Raw genomic sequence first — 17,555 nt, forward strand, 5'->3', positions numbered from 1 at the left:
TGTCTTTTAATGATATGCACACAGGATAATAAAAAGCAATTGAGGTATTCAATGGAATGCGGAAATACAAGTGATCTAAAATTATAAGATTAAAAACAGAATTCCACAGGAAGATGACTTTGAAATGGAATCTCTCACCAAAAGGCAGCTCAAAGCGAGTGTCCAGTAGGAGTCGATGAGGGGTTGGGTTTTTGGTGCCATATATCTCATCTGCTTTCATCAGAACCTCTGCATCCAAGAGAAGCCATTCACCTTGGCCCTCCTGCAATTTGGAAGTGAGAGGTATATTTATCAATAATTGGTCAGATAATCTCCAAACTGAATGCATGGAATCCAGCTTTGTGACAAAGTGTAATCCCTTCAATAAAAAAAAAAAAAAAAAATGTATTCCAACAGCGTGCAAAAGACATATCCTGTGGCTTATATGCAAAAACATATAACACATAACACTTTTTTTTAAACAAATACTCCATTCATTCAACTGAAGGAGCCACTCCCAAATCTGTTGTTGAATAACAGCCAATATTTAATATCCACACTCTGCAAGGCAAGACTGAGCTGTAGATCCCCTACCTGATACTCCCTGCCGAACAATGCAACCATGTCATCTATGCGGCAAAGACAAATTTCCCCTAAGGATCACTCACATTGTATTTTACTTTACCGAGGACTAATAAAATACAAATGCGCGGTCATAAGCACTCTTTTTTGCACTGTACCTCTGTTGGTTGCTTATCACCAAACAATTTGTGGAATTCTAAGCTAAACTTGTTAGTTGCGCTAAACAAAAAGACAAATGAGCAAAAAGAAATGAAACATGCAATACCAGTGGAATGCTCCTAAGAAATATGTAAATATTTAAAAGGATTCCTACAGTCCATACCAACTATTTTATTCCCTTGCCTACCATACTGTAAGTCCGACACTGCATTTGCTCTACTATGATACATCATAATCTATTGTGTGGAGTATATTTACCCAATAAGACGTGAAAAATCTCACCTCCTCTGAATGTTGAATCCGCTTTAAAGGGATCCAGGCTGTCCCCACCATGGTGTCCCAGATGAGACCTTTGTTCCACACCTCAACAGTGAGCCCGAGATCCAAGCGGTTGATCTCACTGTGAGAAAAAAAAACAAAAACAAAACAAAAACAATAATTTATTTCATCCCCCAAATTAAGTGCACTGAACAATGGATGTAGAACTCACGAAATGTAGCCTGTTAAGTTTTGACGCAAAAATCAAAACAAGGGCCTAACTACAGCCTCCGATAACAAAACATTGTTCCTGTTTTTGTAAAATATCAGTTTAATCCATTCCTGCCTTGTTATACATTCACCTCATTGTTCAAAGGGTTCAACTAGAGCCTGATTGCAGCAATGAAATTGGACATTCATTTTTAAAAGGAAACCGCATAATAAGATCATTTGCATACTCTCATCTATGATAGTTTACAGCTATCACTGGTCCTATCAAAAAGAAGATGAGAGAAAAGATAATCAAAGTGAACAGCTATCTAACAAAAACACTGGGGTAGGGGGTGGGGGTATCCATGCTGTCCAGGTGCAGAGATAAAGGCTTTTTGTATCATGTGCTCAAACAAGACAGCAGAATAAATCAGTCATGCAAGAAGACTCATTTGAGCTGGCAGATTCTGGCCTTTTAAATTGTTATTTAAACTCTCTATATAAATATTATGTAATAAGTATCTGTTACCTAAGTAATTGATGCCATCATCATAGTCATCCAAAACAGACCCTAGTCTAGTGCATGCAATGACTTTGGGTTGGCAGTCGTTGACAAAACAAAGACTTTTCAAGTGGGGAAAAAATAAGTTACATTTTACATCATATTTGTTCTACATAATGCTCGACTAGGTGAAACGCACAATCAAACATCTGTCTAAATGTCTTACGTGAAAATGATACATCAGAAAACTGTAATATTAGAAATACCTCTTAGTTTAATTTGGTGCCTTTCAACATGATTTTAACTACTACAATGACTCCATGATTCACATTATGTAACACATTATCTAAAAGTACGCAATCAAACCTTTGATGTAGCGCTTGCATTGAACAAAGCTATACTTAATATTCTTCTGTATGTAATGCACAACATCTGAGTATATGTCTGAACATGATCATATATTTGATTTTATGAGTCAGGTCATGGCGTGTTGTCTTTCAATGAATACACACTCCAGTTACCGGTAATGGACAGTCTGGAACAACAAACACCCTTCCAACTTTATGTTTGTTCTCTGATGATTATAGGTACCTTCCATGATGTATAATAAGCAAATTAAACAGTTGAATAACAAAGAGGACAAATTCTGTTACAGTTTAATAGAAACCTTTAACTGAAATACGTGCGTTGGACCAAGTATAAATAAAGATATAACCAGTTCATTATCTTCAAAGTTCATTTACTTACAACATGAAATCTTGTTCCCAGCAAGGCTGATCCCCTCGCACGGTGATTGTCGTGCTTTTGACATTCTGCACCTTCAGAGTCACGTAAGTGTTGAATTTGTCTGAAACAAGATGGAAATTGTATTGTAGATAATTATTGTCACATGTATAGCACAAAGCAGGGAATTCAAATCCCATTTTAGGGCCACAAACAATTTGACAAATTTATCCAATTAAAATTTATTCGCCAGTCAAGCTATGTTAAAGAACTAGATTATTTTAAACAATACTGAAGATATTCAAGACAGAAGAAATATAGACCAAATCTCGATTTACTCCCAAAAAGTGCACATTTTGTCCTTGCAGAACTTTCACCACAGTCTTATTTATTTTCAGATGAATGGCTGTAGAGTGCAAAGTGTACAGTATGTGTTCATATTCATGTGAGACAATTCTACTGAGGATAAGCAGCTAAAATGCAGGGATGGATGGATATGTAACGGACACCATGTTATCCTTTGGTCTTTTGAGATCCACAAGATGGAGAATCTTAAAGTGTGTTGTTTTGTCGTGATATTAATCGCCATACACAATAAACACCTGATTTTCAATCTTTATGTGCGGATTTTGTCAAAGAAAAAAATAAAATTAAGAAATTCAGTCTTACATAAACCCCAATCTTTTGTTTAAACCATTTGTTTGAAGAAACGAAAAACAAACCCAACCTTCTTGATGGAATTTAAAAAAAAAATGGACACACCCACGCATGACAGACGAGCAGGCACATACTGTACACACATGAACTATGGGAAATATAAGCAAGACATCAGCTGCTTGATTACAGTCCTGTCACACTTTCAGGTTACCCCAGAAACAGTCAAAACATTTACCCTGCCTTCAACTCAGCAGCCAGTTCAGTCAACAAAATAGATTTCAAAGACACACAATACTATTTTTTTTACTGCACAAAAAAAAAGAAAATGCACTAAGAGCACCAAGAAGACAATTTAAAAGTAATGTCTTGTCTACAACGGCAAATGTGACAAAGCACAGACCAAATCACTAGTAATCAGTGTCTCAAAAGGACAGAAGCCAAAGAAAATGCATTATTACAAAGGAGCCAGGGGGATGCTCAAACCGTTCCCTAATTAGATTTATATAATTAGGCTAGGATTTGTGCCACACTTGGGCTGGCTACCATGAATAGAAGAGATGAGATAAAGGAAGAGCATGTACATATGGATTAGATAACCTCCACTTAAAACTGTAGCTGTGGGGCCTTTGTGGCAGGTACTGCCCACTATAGGTTGGCTATCACAAGTAGAAACCTCACTGACAGAGCACAATGGAAACTGGCCAAAACATGTAGCGGCTAGAACTATCGAGACCAAACATATTTTAGCAAGAACATTTATTTTGATTCACAAAGGAACTACCATTCTCTCAAATTAAATATTCAAATGTTGCTGAGATGAAATCCTTGACATAATTAAACAAACTATAGCCCTAGTCAATCACAGGAAACCTGGTAAATCATATATCTTGACTTTAGGTCATTGTTAAAAAATGTGCTGATTCCTGTGAAATTATTGTGGATAAATTGCATCGAAGACAAAGATAAGAACACCTTAACTGCAAAGGTGAAGTTACTGATTTGGTCTATCTAACTGACAGCATGATTCTTGGCATTGATCAGAATGCAAAACATACCCTCATAGTTGATTAATTGAAACCCTACAAATGGAAACTGGGAAAGGTGACTTTATCCCAATGTGTTAAGACCAACTTCTACATACGGTAGTGATAATAACAACTGTAATGTAATTTTGAAAAGGGATACCGATGCATAAGGATGCATATGATAGTCTATTCGCTAAGTATTCTTCTCTATTTTAAAAAAACACTTTTTTATGTTTGTTTGTTTATTTATTTCGTTTTGGTTTTGTTTGTTTTTGCGGGGGAGCTAATCCAATTTTTTGTGGTAAACACGTCGGTTTATATCTTTGTTTTTTTTTTTTTTTAACTTATTTGGTTGAAAAATGACTATATAACTTTTTATATAACTGAATAACTTTTTTTTCCGCCCTATTGCAGGTCTTCACTATTCACAGGCCGACCTCATCCCTATCCTTTGTGAAGAGATGTATACATACTGTATATGCTGTGTACATAAGGATTTAAAAATATGCTTGACTCCCAGAAAAAAGCAGCAGTGCCAGCATTGTTTGGCTTACTCTACTACAGTTTCTTTTTTTTCCCTCTGATGAGATACTAGGATTCCTAAGACCCTCCACTTATCCAAGTCATGCGTCTTCACAGATCGATTTTTCTTCTTTCTTTCTTTATAAATTAGTCAGGAAAACCCAGGCAATCGGAAGACTGACATTTGGAATTCAGACCTCATATTGACAGTGCATTCAATGGAAGACGTACCCGTGACCGCTTTTCAACCTTTGCTGCTCAATTCGTCATTCCGGTTACGAATTAGAAAATGTCCTAGATGAGCAACATAAATCTCTTATCAAGTTCAAGTTTCCTGAGGTAGAGAGAGGAGAGCCAGGCGGTAAACCATCCAAGGTAATTTTAAGCTTGATGCACTTCACAAATTGCAGCCTAACTGAAGGTGCGGTGAAACACAAAGCAAACACATGTCACAGAGAAGCCATGTCAACACAAAGAGGGGAGAAGGTGACATGTACACAGCACTACAGGTAATTACAGAAAAGGTCCAACCTTAATGATGACTGATTTCTGAAGAATGGATTTTTTTTTTCCTGCTCAGCTTTCAGCAGAGGTGGATGGTTTTTGCTCTGTTCCTCTCCTTCACCTTATCTTCCTGCTTTGCTGACTTTGTCCTGTGCTGTCTGCTGTCTTAACTATTATTTTAGTCTGCTGCAAATTCTTTTTCCAACCATTGAAATGATCGATTGGGCTCTTGACTCTATCTAGCTCCCAAAACAACTGTTATCTGGACTTTTTATCCTGGAGGAGGAATACTGCTAAACGCTACAAATTCCCTCACCACTCCCACTAGATGGCTTTAAGACTGTTGGACTGGGAGCTAAAAGTTGCATACACGGGCAAACATCCATACAAATCACACATACACAACCCTATCTATCGTCGGTCTTGAATTTTGCCAAAGTGATATGACCTACTGAGGAGGCGCCAGAAGCCGGTTGCTACCTCCCCCAGTCATCTGCATGTTGACTCATTTTTTTTTCTCTCCTCCGTCACTCTTATGTTTTCTTTTCTCTTCTAAGTTCTCAGAGTACCAATGAAGTGAATAGCGTTGAATGGGAAAACAATGGCAGCTTTATCAAGTTCCTGTGTCACATCTCGATTCTCTACTGGCACATATAGCTGTCCCCATGTTGTCTGGAAAAAATAGATTACCCCAGATCTTATTTGTTTTTTATTGTATTTTTAATTTTACTTTAGCTATCATATACTATTTTTTTCCAGTTGAGTTCTACAGGTTCTACTTCATGGTGACTGATTTTTTTTTTTTTTTTAAGATTTTTCCTGATTTCATTTTTTTTTTTATTTCACAAACACCTGGCATTTGAACTTTTTTTTTTTTTTTAACAATCATTGTATGTTTACATTTTGCCAAGGGACACAAAAGGATTAGGTGAATTTTCCATTATGTTTGCTTTGGGGCAGGTGTCACTTGTGTTGTCGTTTAGGGGTGGGAAGGGTTCATAAAAAACACACAAAACTTACACAAGGTAATTATCTAAACTAAATGCCCTTTCAGAAACAGAAACTGTTCTTGACAAAGAGAGAGGTCAGTTTGTGATTGCGAGGGAGAGTAAAATGTCAGTCACATCTGAAGTCACTGTGACTATTGGCCAATGTTGGCTTTTGCGATAAGAAACGTCACAAGGCTTAAATGTTAGGTGTGAGGTTAAACAAGGGATTGACATAGGTGGAGTGCACACGGATTTTGACCGAGTAGCCAATGATCTTAAGTCTGCTGCACGTGCTGGCATTGAAGGACACAAAACAAAACATTGCTAATCTTTGCAATAATGACCATTTAAAGGGTTTGAATTGAGAAAGGAAGACACTGGAAACACACAAGTATAGTTTAAATATATTTTGACATTGAAAATGAACAGATATTTGAAATAGAAGGGGTGGTGTTTCCATAAATGGAAAGGTACAAAGGTCTTTAATAACCTTTACAAATGTCTGTACCAAAATAAGTGCTTTATTCTGCTAAAATACCTTTAAGATACTCAATTTGTGTGAATTACAAAGCTCTATTACAGTTAGTGTCATACAAGCTTCTCAGCAAGTGTTAATCCAGCTAGGACGATTTTACCCTCCCTAGGTAGCATTTAATGTGAAACCTGCCTGCAAACAAAGCCTTTAACCAAAAGCAAACACTGAAAATGTGTGACCATGCGGAAAGGGAACGTTTGTGCAAGTACTTACCTGAAGGTCCGTGGAGCTTGGCTTTTTTCACTGTAAATAAAAAAGACAGAATAGTTTTAGAAAGGGGACGCATATCTTGGATAATATTTTATTTATGTCATTTTAATATGAGTCAGAAACAGAATTTGGGGGGGCTGAACATAGACACTTGTCATTGTTAAGAGAATTAGTATTAGTTTGTTAGGTTATCATTTTTAATCGGTATGTGTGTGCGTGTATGTGTCATTTCATTCAAGGATGATTTTTTTTCTCGTGTGTGTGTGTGTGTGTGTGTGTGTGTGTGTGTGCGTGTGTATGCTTGTGGGCAAGTACTGGGAGGCATTTATATATTGTAAACCACGGGCATTTAATGTTGTAAAAGTGCGATAAACAAACAATGCAGAGGATATTGCCCTAAGGTAAAGAATCTACAGTGTTTAAGATGACACCAACTCTATTTATTTTTTTACTTTGCAAAAACACAATGAATGTCTAGACCTATTATTATGATTAACGTTGTGTTTGTGCACTATGAATTCAGAAGCAAAATCCACTCGTTTTTATTCTCTCCATGGGCGGCCATTTTGTAGCTTTGTATTGACATCAGCGTTGCTCAAGTAGCGAACATTCACAGCTCAGCTAGTGAAAATATTATGACAAAATTCAGAAAATGGGTGACCTGTGATTGGTAATTAAATGAGCCCTGAACAATTTTGTGGTAATTCTCAGCCAAGTGGCAAAATGATAGCCTCTAACAGGGATGGATTTTGCTGCTAAATTCATATTCCAAATGCAACTGAAATGGCAACCAAGCGGTTTGCTCACAAAAGGAACTATCGAGAGAGTTCACCCACATATTTGTGATTCACAAATTTGATTCAAACATTTTTTTATTAGGCTTGGTCCTACACACGCAAGCAAAACTACAATGGCTCGCAGTAACTCAATGTTTGTGGTTATTCTGGTATACAAAGTTTTATTTAGGCATGAGTCACATCAAGACTCAGGAGCAATTGTTATTGAAGCCTGTCAACGTCATTAATATGGACAAAAAAGGAGCCATGACTCGTGACACAGGATTACACAAACACAAGCGAGCAGACAGCAGACAAAGCAAGGCTCACGACATCAGCGCTAATAACATTGACAGTCTATATACAGCTTTTGTACTTTGATCAAAAATTTTAATTTTAAAGTACACATCCTCCTTTATCAAAACAAAGGTTATTTCAGGATAATGCCATTTAAGTCATAGGTGTTTTTCCACTCTTACAACAGAGGTTCTGCTGTCGTCATTTCATAATACCATACTATTGTTAGCTAGCATAACCCTCAACTGATACAAACTCATTGCATTTTAGTGCACTAAAATAAAAGGAATGAATAATTATTAAAAAAAAACACGCATTTACACTTTTCCAGTGGTGTTACCGAAGTAACATGTTATTCACATTGAAAATGTGTTGATCTTAATGCTTGAATAGACGAACCCAGAACACTTTCTTTGTTTTTGTTTTTAATTTTAATCAGAATAGACTTGAGCAGTTGTGTCACACAAAAACACAACAGACAACTGGTTAACAAATATGAAACAGACAATGATGAATATTAAATAGTGGAGAATGGATCCTTGGGCATTAAGTAAAGAAACAAAAGCAAAAATACTGTACTTAATTTAATTTTAGATCACCCCTCTTTATTATCTTGATGCAGGAACCGAACAATGTTTGTGGGATTGAAATGCTTTAGTGGGGATTATTAGTGATTGCTGTGGCAGTGTTCGGGCATATAACCTACTAAACCTCTGGAGCCTTGGATGGCAGATGGGCCGAAACAGGATGATGAGGCACAAACAGCACTTATAGATTTGAAAATAACCTCTCCAACTCTGTAAGTGCATATAAATATATTCTGTTTCCTCACAGCTGTGAATTTCAATTCTCGAAGAGTTCATTATAAATGACAATATTATATATATATATATATATATATATATATATATATATATATATATATATATATATATATATATATATATAATTATATATATATATAGGGCATAATAAGGCAAACATTGACACGGCACAGGGAGATTATACAAACTCCTTATCTTATTTATAGAATTCTATATTTTGAGGTTGTAAAAAAAGAAACTGAGAACTGTGGAAAATGTCCATGACCAAAACAGTTGCATTCCATCTTCAACATATCTCATGACTCGTAGTAGAAAAGTAGCTTTGGTTTTAAACACTTCCTGTTTTAGCATTGACCAAAGACTCTCATTTGAATAACATTATTCCATTAAGGCCTGAGGGCAATAAACCATTGGGCAGTAATAGTGGAAAGAGATGGTTATCATTGTCAGTACAGGTCATTAATCTGTTAAAAAGTCTTTCAGTGCTAGACTATTTTAGACCTCCCTTGTCCTAAAACTTGATTTTGAAAAGATAAATAAATAAAAAGTACCTGGGATTGAATTTCTGGAGTTAAAAAAAAAACAAAACAATCCATCTTTGGGATTGAATGAGTCAAGATCACGATTTGATTGGGTCGATTCATTGCTAATACAACCTTTTTCCCGTTTATTCAAATACGATACATGTCCCAAACAAGTGTTCGCCCCTTGATGGGAACCGATGAAAAATACCTGTTCAAAATCTTTTATGCTCTTAATTTTGTGATGCTTAAAACGTTCCATTCATCCCTTGGACTTTGCCTTCTCTTCATATCAAAGAATTCTATTTATTTTGGTTATAAGGAAAACGTAGGAAACAGACTGACTAAGCACAATTGTGTTTTACTGAGAAAAATGTGTTGCGTGAGTGTGTCACACTTCACTATCAAAATAAGGAAAGGATTAAAAAAAAAAAAGTAAAACGGAGGTACTGTAAAAACAGAATTATGCTGTATTTGCAGGAAAACTGGAACAGGAAGTGACACCATACTCTCCTAATGCTGCTGGCAGCAGTGCACTTCCGCTAGTGGCTACAATCAGGTGAAGAGAGACAGAGCGCATGAGAGAACGAGAGAGAGAGAGAGAGAGAGAGAGAGAGAGAGAGAGAGAGAGAGAGAGCAACAGATGGTGGGGGGATTACATCCACAATCTCTAAGCGCTCTCCCAGTGTCTGCCTCGCTCTCAAATAATTCCACTACGCCGCTGTGACATACTAAACCTCTTCATATACAGCTGTATAATTTTTAGTCTTAACAGAGAATCAAATTAATATATATAATAATAATATAATATACAGCTGTATAATTTTTAGTCTTAACAGAGAATCAAATTCTTATCTCTATCACTTTTTTTTTTTTTTTTTACATCTTACATCTTATCTTTGTTCTAAGCAACTCGTGCGTTGATACAATGACACGGGGATAACGCTATTGTAAAAATGCTGTGTTTTTTTGATGGAACACAAATATGATTTGTCTGCATGTTGCATATATAGTGTACATTAAACAGTGGCAGATAGCTTGAAACAATTTTGAAATGGAAAAAAAATAAATCCTTTAAAAGATTGACCAAAAACATAATACATTTATTTGTGAATTCCGAAGACTAATTGGTTGAAATAATATTTTTACAGTTTTGTCAGTATAAATACAACACAAGTCAAAAGTAACATGTCAGTTTAAAGATGATATATGACTATACACGTATATTTGACACTCCAAATTGCCCTTAATGCAATTCTGAGTGTGAATGGTTGTTCATTTATACATACTCTACTTCAGAGTAGTTCAGAGTATACCCAGCCTACTGTTCAAAGTCAGCTGGGATAGGCTCCAGTATGTCCACAACCCTGCTGAGGATAAGCAGCTAAAGAAAATGGATGGATACTTACCTTAGGTAGCCATTTTCAGCAGAAAACATTTAAAGGAAAACTAAACCTTTTTTTTAATGCTGAAAATGCCCAATAAGTTTAGTGTGTGTTTTAAATGCTTCAAAATACAAAAAAAAATGTCCACAAATATCATAAAATCAAATCATTTTTTCCCTCTTGGATGTTGTTATGGATAAACTATTTTGGTCAGTGAAAATAACCCATACCCATGATATTCACAGTCATAACAGATCATACTATCTCGCATGCTGCCCCCCCCCAGAAAACACAACTAAGGCTCTTAAAGCATCATTAGTTGCAGCTGAACTGTCAATACCCACTCGGAACCTTTCACAATGCTTAAGTGTCTTGTGAAGTGCTCGCCACTGAGACAGAATTCAGACACAACCTACAACAATGTCCGTCCACTCAGCCCTGTCCTTGATTGACAGTGGGAGACTCACCCACATGTCCACTTGTTGTGGAAAACCACTTGTGTGTTAAGTAAGATATCACCATGGAGATGGAGCATCTTGACTAACATCAAATAAGCAATATTGTCAAGCTGTTGTTATCAGCGGATGAGTCACCACATCAGCTAAACGCACTGTCCGGGCTCAAGCGACATCTTTCCTGTTATCTTGGTCAGCATAATACCTGCCACCTTTCGTTTGCTGAAACAATAAATCAGTTGGTGACGCTCATATACAGAAAATGGTCTCATTGCAGACAATGACTCTTGAAACACTGACCCTAGGTGATAGTCTACCAAATGTCACAACACGAATAGTCAATGGGATGAAAAAAGGCAACCTTCACATGGTTCACCCTGTAAGGCAGTCCATTCCGACTAATGTTATCAATCAGATGTGCTTGGATCTACAACAGTTTCAACCTGCATTCTGTCATATAAAAGGAGAGTACCCAAAAGCCAGTGTAGTTGGCATTTCATATTATACTGGAATAGTATTTTATGTCTAATTCAAAGCAGATTCCAAGAAGACTTTTTTGACAATTTTGAAACATTTTCACCAATTATTATTATTATTATTATTATTATTATACATCTCCCCATTGATTATACAATTTTGTTCTACTTAAATTACAACTTCAATCTTGGGTGTTTTTTTTCAGTGTCATTTATATTTCAAACAGTGCTTTTGTTTGGCATCTTGGTGGAAGTCATTCAAAGATAAAGCAGTGACTGTCTCACAAAATTGAGTGTTGCATAATATGCTTTGCAACTAAATAATGGGCTACTGAGTATTTTGGAACATGTTAGATGTGAACAAACATTATTTAATTTGCGCAGATGCAAGTTGAATTTGAATTGGATTACTCATCGTTACTTTGTAGATGACTTCTGGGTTGTATCTTTTAAAAAAAATATTGTATATTTCATGTAAGGATTACATGCCAAGTTTATCTAAAACTAGTATGATGTTCCTAACAATTTCACTCAAATGAACTGAATGTAGATTTGATCGTAACAAAAAATCTAAACAATGGACGCTACAATAATTTCTATCCACCACAAATAGCGTTCTTGATCATTAAGCATTTTTACAATATCTGTGCAGTTTCAACGGCATTTAAAGATTAAATGCAGTAAAGCGCATTGCCCTATAATATAAAGCGGATTTAACCCCGGTTTAAGACAGAAATAAATTAAACAAAACTTACCTCTAACACAGAGTAACGACATGAGGGCTTCAAAAACAATCCAGTAGTTTCACTCACTTTGGAAAGAAAGCAGACGCTTGAAAGCAATTTAGCGTGAGTGGTAACATTGTAAATCTCAATTAAGTCATTCTCCTAATCGTAGACACTTTCGTGTCTTGGAAAAATTGCAGGTACTTTTCCAACAAGGGACTAATGCCGACCGCAGTACGATTAAAACTACCATAAAAGCAGCCGCCTCGGTGTCAATTTGAGCAAACAGTGGGAGGGAACAGGAGAGTCAGAACATTTGATTAACGGCTTATTTGGCCAATAGAAACTCAACATTTCTAAAAAGGCGTGGACAGACAAATAACTCTGACCAATGATCCGAAGGATGGTCGGAGAGAGAAACAGGTGACGCGGTCTCAAACAACATCGCAATAAATATGGATTTACACATCATGTATATATATATATATATATATATATATATATATATATATATAAGTAGTTTTCAATTAATCGTGGCGTGAATTGCGATACATGAAAGCCTTAAGTGAAAACATTGATAAGATATTGGATCTCAAAAAAGTCTAAATACACTGGCGTGTCAATAAAATAATCTCGATAGCGCCACTATGTGGGCTTTTCCAGATTTGGCGGACAGTTGGACTTGACATTTCACAAAAAATAAACTTTCACTTTTCTACTACACATCGTCAACAATCGGTAAACAACTAACATTGTCTTTATTGGCTCATCTTATAGATCGATGGTAAAATCATTGTTACATGATGTATTAATTAAATACCTTCAATTTGCATAGCTGCACTAATCTTTGCTTTCTCCCGTAGGCCTACTATGTAGCTAGCTGGTGCTGCTGACCAAGAGGACAAACTTACTTATGAAAGAAAAAAATCATTTTCTTATTCTGATTACAGTATATTATATAATAAGGTTGCATTAGGCAGAGTGAGACTTCCAAGTAAGCTTAAATAGGTTTTAAAAATATAGGGGGCCAAAAAAAAAAAAAAACTTTGCTCCGTTTGATGATGCCCAGCTTATCGCTTTTTTTTTTTTTTATTCCTAGTTCTTCTACCATGTTAAGAAGGTTTTTGTAACAGGGTTGCATTCATGTTGTGGGACTCACTCACGTTCCACGAATACTAATTACTAATTGAAATGTTACGTGTTTTGAAACAAACGTCCCCGCGGTTGCAAGAGACAGCAATGAAACAAATAATACAAACAAACAAATACATAAACAAAAAGAAACAAATGCTAAAGGTTTGAGGTTCAATTTAGTCATTACAGGGTGTCAGACAAGAGAAAAATGTCCTTTTAGGAAGCACTCCATACTTATTGAGTATTTTTTCAAGCATTTTAAATCAGTCACGACTCTTAGATTTAAAATATATATATATATATATATATATATATATATATATATATATATATATATATATATATATATATATATATATATATATATATATATATAATTTATTTTATTTTTTTAAGATGTGGTCTCAGGACTAGCAAGCTTACATGTGACATTCATGTTTTAGTATTTTGTGAGGCCTCTAATTCCGGAATATATAGTCATGTACAATATTCATCTTAGACCCCTAAGGAAAAAAAAAAACGGCAATATAAGCCACTTACATTTGCAGTACTGTATTTACACTTTCAAAATGTATAATTTTTAAAGTAAATGTGTGTTTGTATGGGTTTTGAATTGTTCATAAATGTTTATGATTTGGGTGTGATTCGTGATTGATGACAATTATATTATCTTTGTTGCAATCGATAATGTTTTAATGTCAATGTTTTTGTTCTAATAAAGCTGCTGCTGTTGCGAGAGCGGAACCAAAGATACAAATTCTTGTTGCACCCAGTGACGGAATTTCTTCCGTTGCACCAATGATGTAACTTTCCGGATAGGTCACACATGAGTGGGGAGTTCCTGTGAATGAAGTCAGTTTTGATTTAAGAATTCCAATTAGAAAAATCAAATAAAACATTTATTTATTCCCTTTTAGTTGACATGATGATACGAGCACTGTTTCGCACCGGCGGGTCTCTTCTCCAGGTAAATTAAAGTCATCGTGTGTGGTGCATTTTTTTACCTGATGCAAACGGATGTGCACAGTGCGAACTCATTGATTGTCGTACGAGACAGACTACCTTTATTTAACCATGAATAAAGGCATTAATTTTGTAACCATGTTCAATATTCTCAATATTCAAATTGCTTAACGCGGGTTGTCGCTTGCAGTCTTTCACACGTATTGCTATTGAAACTAAACTTGCCGAACCAACTTGAGTTGCGAGTGGAATTAATCGTTCATTGTGTGTTTTATAGCAAAGCCGACGAACCGCACCAAAGTTGTGGGTGTCCCCAGTTCAGCAGCGATGGGCATCCAGCCTGCCTATGAACACGGTGGTCCTGTTTGTGCCCCAGCAGGAAGCGTGGGTGGTGGAGAGAATGGGTCGCTTCCATCGCATCCTAGAACCGGTGTGTTTTGCATTTTTTTCCAATCAGTAAATCACCGCAGTGGTATTTTACAATCGAGACCTAGCAGAATGAGTATTTTTGCGACAAATGCAAAGCAACCTTAAGCAAACCCAGCTAAAATCTTTTGACGCTTCTAAAAACTGCATTACTGTATTTGCTGTAAAGGTTCTTGCACTGCACTTACTAGTACTATCTTGTTTGACTTTTAGGGATTAAATTTCCTCATACCAGTACTTGACCGAATCCGCTATGTGCAAAGCCTCAAAGAAATTGTCATTGACGTACCCGAGCAGTCTGCAGTAACTTTAGGTCAGTCATTTTGTATTATTCACCGTGAGAAGTTTTTCATTATTTTTTTTTTTTTTATACAAGTTTGAATTCAATATGATTTGATGTCATTTGCAAATGTACTTTGAATTTGTCTTGCAGATAATGTTACCCTACAAATTGATGGAGTTCTGTATTTAAGGATACTGGATCCTTTCAAAGTAAGATTTTGTAATACCTGTTACACATTTTCTGCTCCTATGTCAATTATAGTTATTGTTATTTACTGTACATTGTTCACTCTTAGGCCAGTTATGGCGTTGAGGATCCTGAATATGCTGTCACACAGTTGGCACAGACAACCATGCGTTCAGAACTGGGCAAGCTCACACTGGACAAAGTGTTTAGGGTAATGTCGTTTTTGCTCTCATGGTCACTTGTTCATATCTCCTTTACAGGCAAAAATCTAAGAACCATATTAAATGTATGTTGTTTCCTCTGAAGGAAAGAGAGTCCCTTAACGCCAACATTGTTCACTCTATCAACCAAGCTTCAGACGAGTGGGGAATCCGTTGCTTGCGGTATGAAATCAAAGATATACACGTTCCACCTCGTGTGAAGGAATCCATGCAAATGCAGGTGAGATTTTGACGAGATTTTAAAACAAAGATGCATGGATTGATGGATGGACGGACAGATAGACAGACAGCTTGATTTCACATTTCTCATTACATGTATGCCATTCTTGGTATTCGCATATTTGGACGGACAGACACAGCTTGATATTCACATTTGTCATTACATGTATGTCATACTTGGTATTCACATCTTTTTTTCCTAAGTCATTACATGCATGTCATACACATGGTATTCACAACTTTTTTTTCTTAAGCCATTACATACACTTGGTATTCACATATTTTTTCATGTAATTTCATGGATGCCATACACTTGGTATTCACCTTTTTTTTTTTTTTTTTAAGACAGACACCTTTTTTTTAAGACAGACTCTCATCAGAGGCCATAATTTAAATCTCCTCAGGGGAATTCACTATATCTGTTGACCATGTGTGATGTTTTTTTCCATAAAATGTTCTATAGGTTGAGGCTGAACGTAAAAAGAGAGCGACAGTGCTGGAGTCTGAAGGGACAAGGGAATCTGCCATTAATGTTGCAGAAGGACGTAAACAAGCTCAGATTCTTGCCTCAGAGGGTGAAAAGGCAGAACAGATCAACAAAGCGGCTGGTAGGTGCATTTGGTAAACTGTCTTCCATATGAGCATTGTGGCTAGAATTTAACTGACACAATATAGTCCAATAATAAAAATAAACACAACAACTTCTGTCTGTTCCTGAAATTATTTGCCTACAGGTGAAGCCCAAGCAGTCTTAGCCAAAGCTGAAGCGAAAGCCAAGGCCATCCGTGTATTATCTGATGCCTTGGCTGAGCAGGTAGAGTCATCTATTTTGGGTTTTGCGCTGGTTTTTGAATGAGATCAGCCCAATTTGAAAGATGTCCTTGTGAATTTTTATGGTGCAGAATGGAAATGCGGCAGCCTCACTAAGTGTAGCTGAGCAGTATGTGTCTGCGTTTTCCAACCTGGCCAAAGAGTCCAATACTGTCCTCCTTCCTTCAAATTCAGGGGACATTAGCAGCATGGTTACACAGGTATGTGTGTGTTGAAAAAATGTTTTGAAATTTGCTAAATTAATTAATCATGTTGTTGTCCTGCCCTCAGGCCATGGCCATTTATGGTACATTAGCAAAGGCAAGACCCAAGATCCCACCTGTAGAAGTAGAGATGAGTGAAGATGTTTTGGATCATCCAGAATTGAAATAGCACAGAATTTAAGCAGTAAACTCGAAACACAACACAAACTATTTGGATGTCTTGTTTTGAGTTGCAGGAGTGGAATTTTCACTGACTTGTTCGCTGAATGTCATATCAGCAATTGTTCCAATTACTCTTGCATTTTGGATGCTGCACATGCTCATGTTAATGATTTACTGTGGAACCCATCTTTATTTTTTGGAAATTATGCTCTCTAGTAATTAAACTCAAGTTATTTTGGTTTATCGTTGCGAACATGTGATCTGTTGAACATTTGGGCATACACTTAATTCATTTCTTCTGAGAAATATGTGAACGCATTTTTTTTCCACTGCTGTAGGTTTGAGTTGCAACATGTATGGATGTCTAAGAATGCGGGAGTTCCCCGCTGTGAATTACCATAAATTCATTGTTTCACATTAAAAAAGTAAGCACCAAAACACAGTAATTTCAAATTTCAGATATACATTTTTTTTTAACGGAAATATGCTCTCTCTGTTCTCTAGTTAGTCAATAGTACCCAACCTTCATGTTTGTATTGAGCCCTCGTCCATGGATGTATTTATTAAATTTCAATTATATTTTTGTGCTGTTTCTCAAACGGTTTTTCTATTA

At 36.2% G+C, this 17,555-nt stretch overlaps 2 protein-coding genes across 5 annotated transcripts in view; one reads left to right on the forward strand and one right to left on the reverse strand.

Moving 5' to 3' along the window:
* LOC148411662 (uncharacterized) overlaps positions 1-12,591 on the reverse strand; it is a 48,944-nt gene extending 36,353 nt beyond the window's left edge. The window contains exons 1-5 of the mRNA XM_088434273.1: positions 12,345-12,591; positions 6,859-6,888; positions 2,438-2,537; positions 1,003-1,120; positions 139-262 (exon numbers count right to left, since the gene is read on the reverse strand). Of these exons, the coding sequence (XP_088290399.1) occupies positions 139-262; positions 1,003-1,120; positions 2,438-2,537; positions 6,859-6,888; positions 12,345-12,366 (394 nt within the window). The 5' untranslated portion in view covers positions 12,367-12,591. The remainder of the gene's footprint in view (positions 1-138; positions 263-1,002; positions 1,121-2,437; positions 2,538-6,858; positions 6,889-12,344) is intronic.
* Positions 2,365-17,527, forward strand: stoml2 (stomatin (EPB72)-like 2). Of its 4 annotated transcripts, XM_088434275.1 has the most exons (13): positions 2,367-2,520; positions 4,510-4,992; positions 9,754-9,832; positions 14,366-14,415; positions 14,689-14,841; positions 15,051-15,150; positions 15,271-15,329; positions 15,416-15,517; positions 15,613-15,747; positions 16,210-16,354; positions 16,481-16,560; positions 16,649-16,777; positions 16,848-17,527. In XM_088434275.1, exons 4-13 carry the CDS (start codon positions 14,371-14,373, stop codon positions 16,947-16,949), a joined length of 1,050 nt encoding a protein of 349 aa, XP_088290401.1. In that variant the 5' UTR covers positions 2,367-2,520; positions 4,510-4,992; positions 9,754-9,832; positions 14,366-14,370; the 3' UTR covers positions 16,950-17,527. The 4 variants fall into 4 exon arrangements, with proteins under 4 accessions (XP_088290403.1, XP_088290401.1, XP_088290402.1 ...); XM_088434277.1 differs by lacking the exon at positions 4,510-4,992 and having other exon boundaries at positions 2,365-2,520; XM_088434276.1 differs by lacking the exons at positions 2,367-2,520; positions 4,510-4,992; positions 9,754-9,832 and adding an exon at positions 14,216-14,300.
* Positions 17,528-17,555: the final 28 nt, after the last annotated feature.

Source organism: Hippichthys cyanospilos, chromosome 15, assembly GCF_059441005.1.
Source record: "Hippichthys cyanospilos isolate Australia breed blue-spotted pipefish chromosome 15, RoL_Hcya_1.0, whole genome shotgun sequence".
NCBI classification, from domain to species: Eukaryota; Metazoa; Chordata; class Actinopteri; order Syngnathiformes; family Syngnathidae; genus Hippichthys; species Hippichthys cyanospilos.

What these genes read in the sequence shown, in the direction of transcription:
- stoml2 (XM_088434277.1), top strand. Translation starts at nt 14,371, where the DNA reads ATGATGATACGAGCACTGTTTCGCACCGGCGGGTCTCTTCTCCAG. An exon ending in AGGAATCCATGCAAATGCAG is followed by an intron (nt 15,748 to 16,209) that starts GTGAGATTTTGA and finishes AATGTTCTATAG; the next exon opens with GTTGAGGCTGAACGTAAAAA. An exon ending in CTGATGCCTTGGCTGAGCAG is followed by an intron (nt 16,561 to 16,648) that starts GTAGAGTCATCT and finishes TTTATGGTGCAG; the next exon opens with AATGGAAATGCGGCAGCCTC.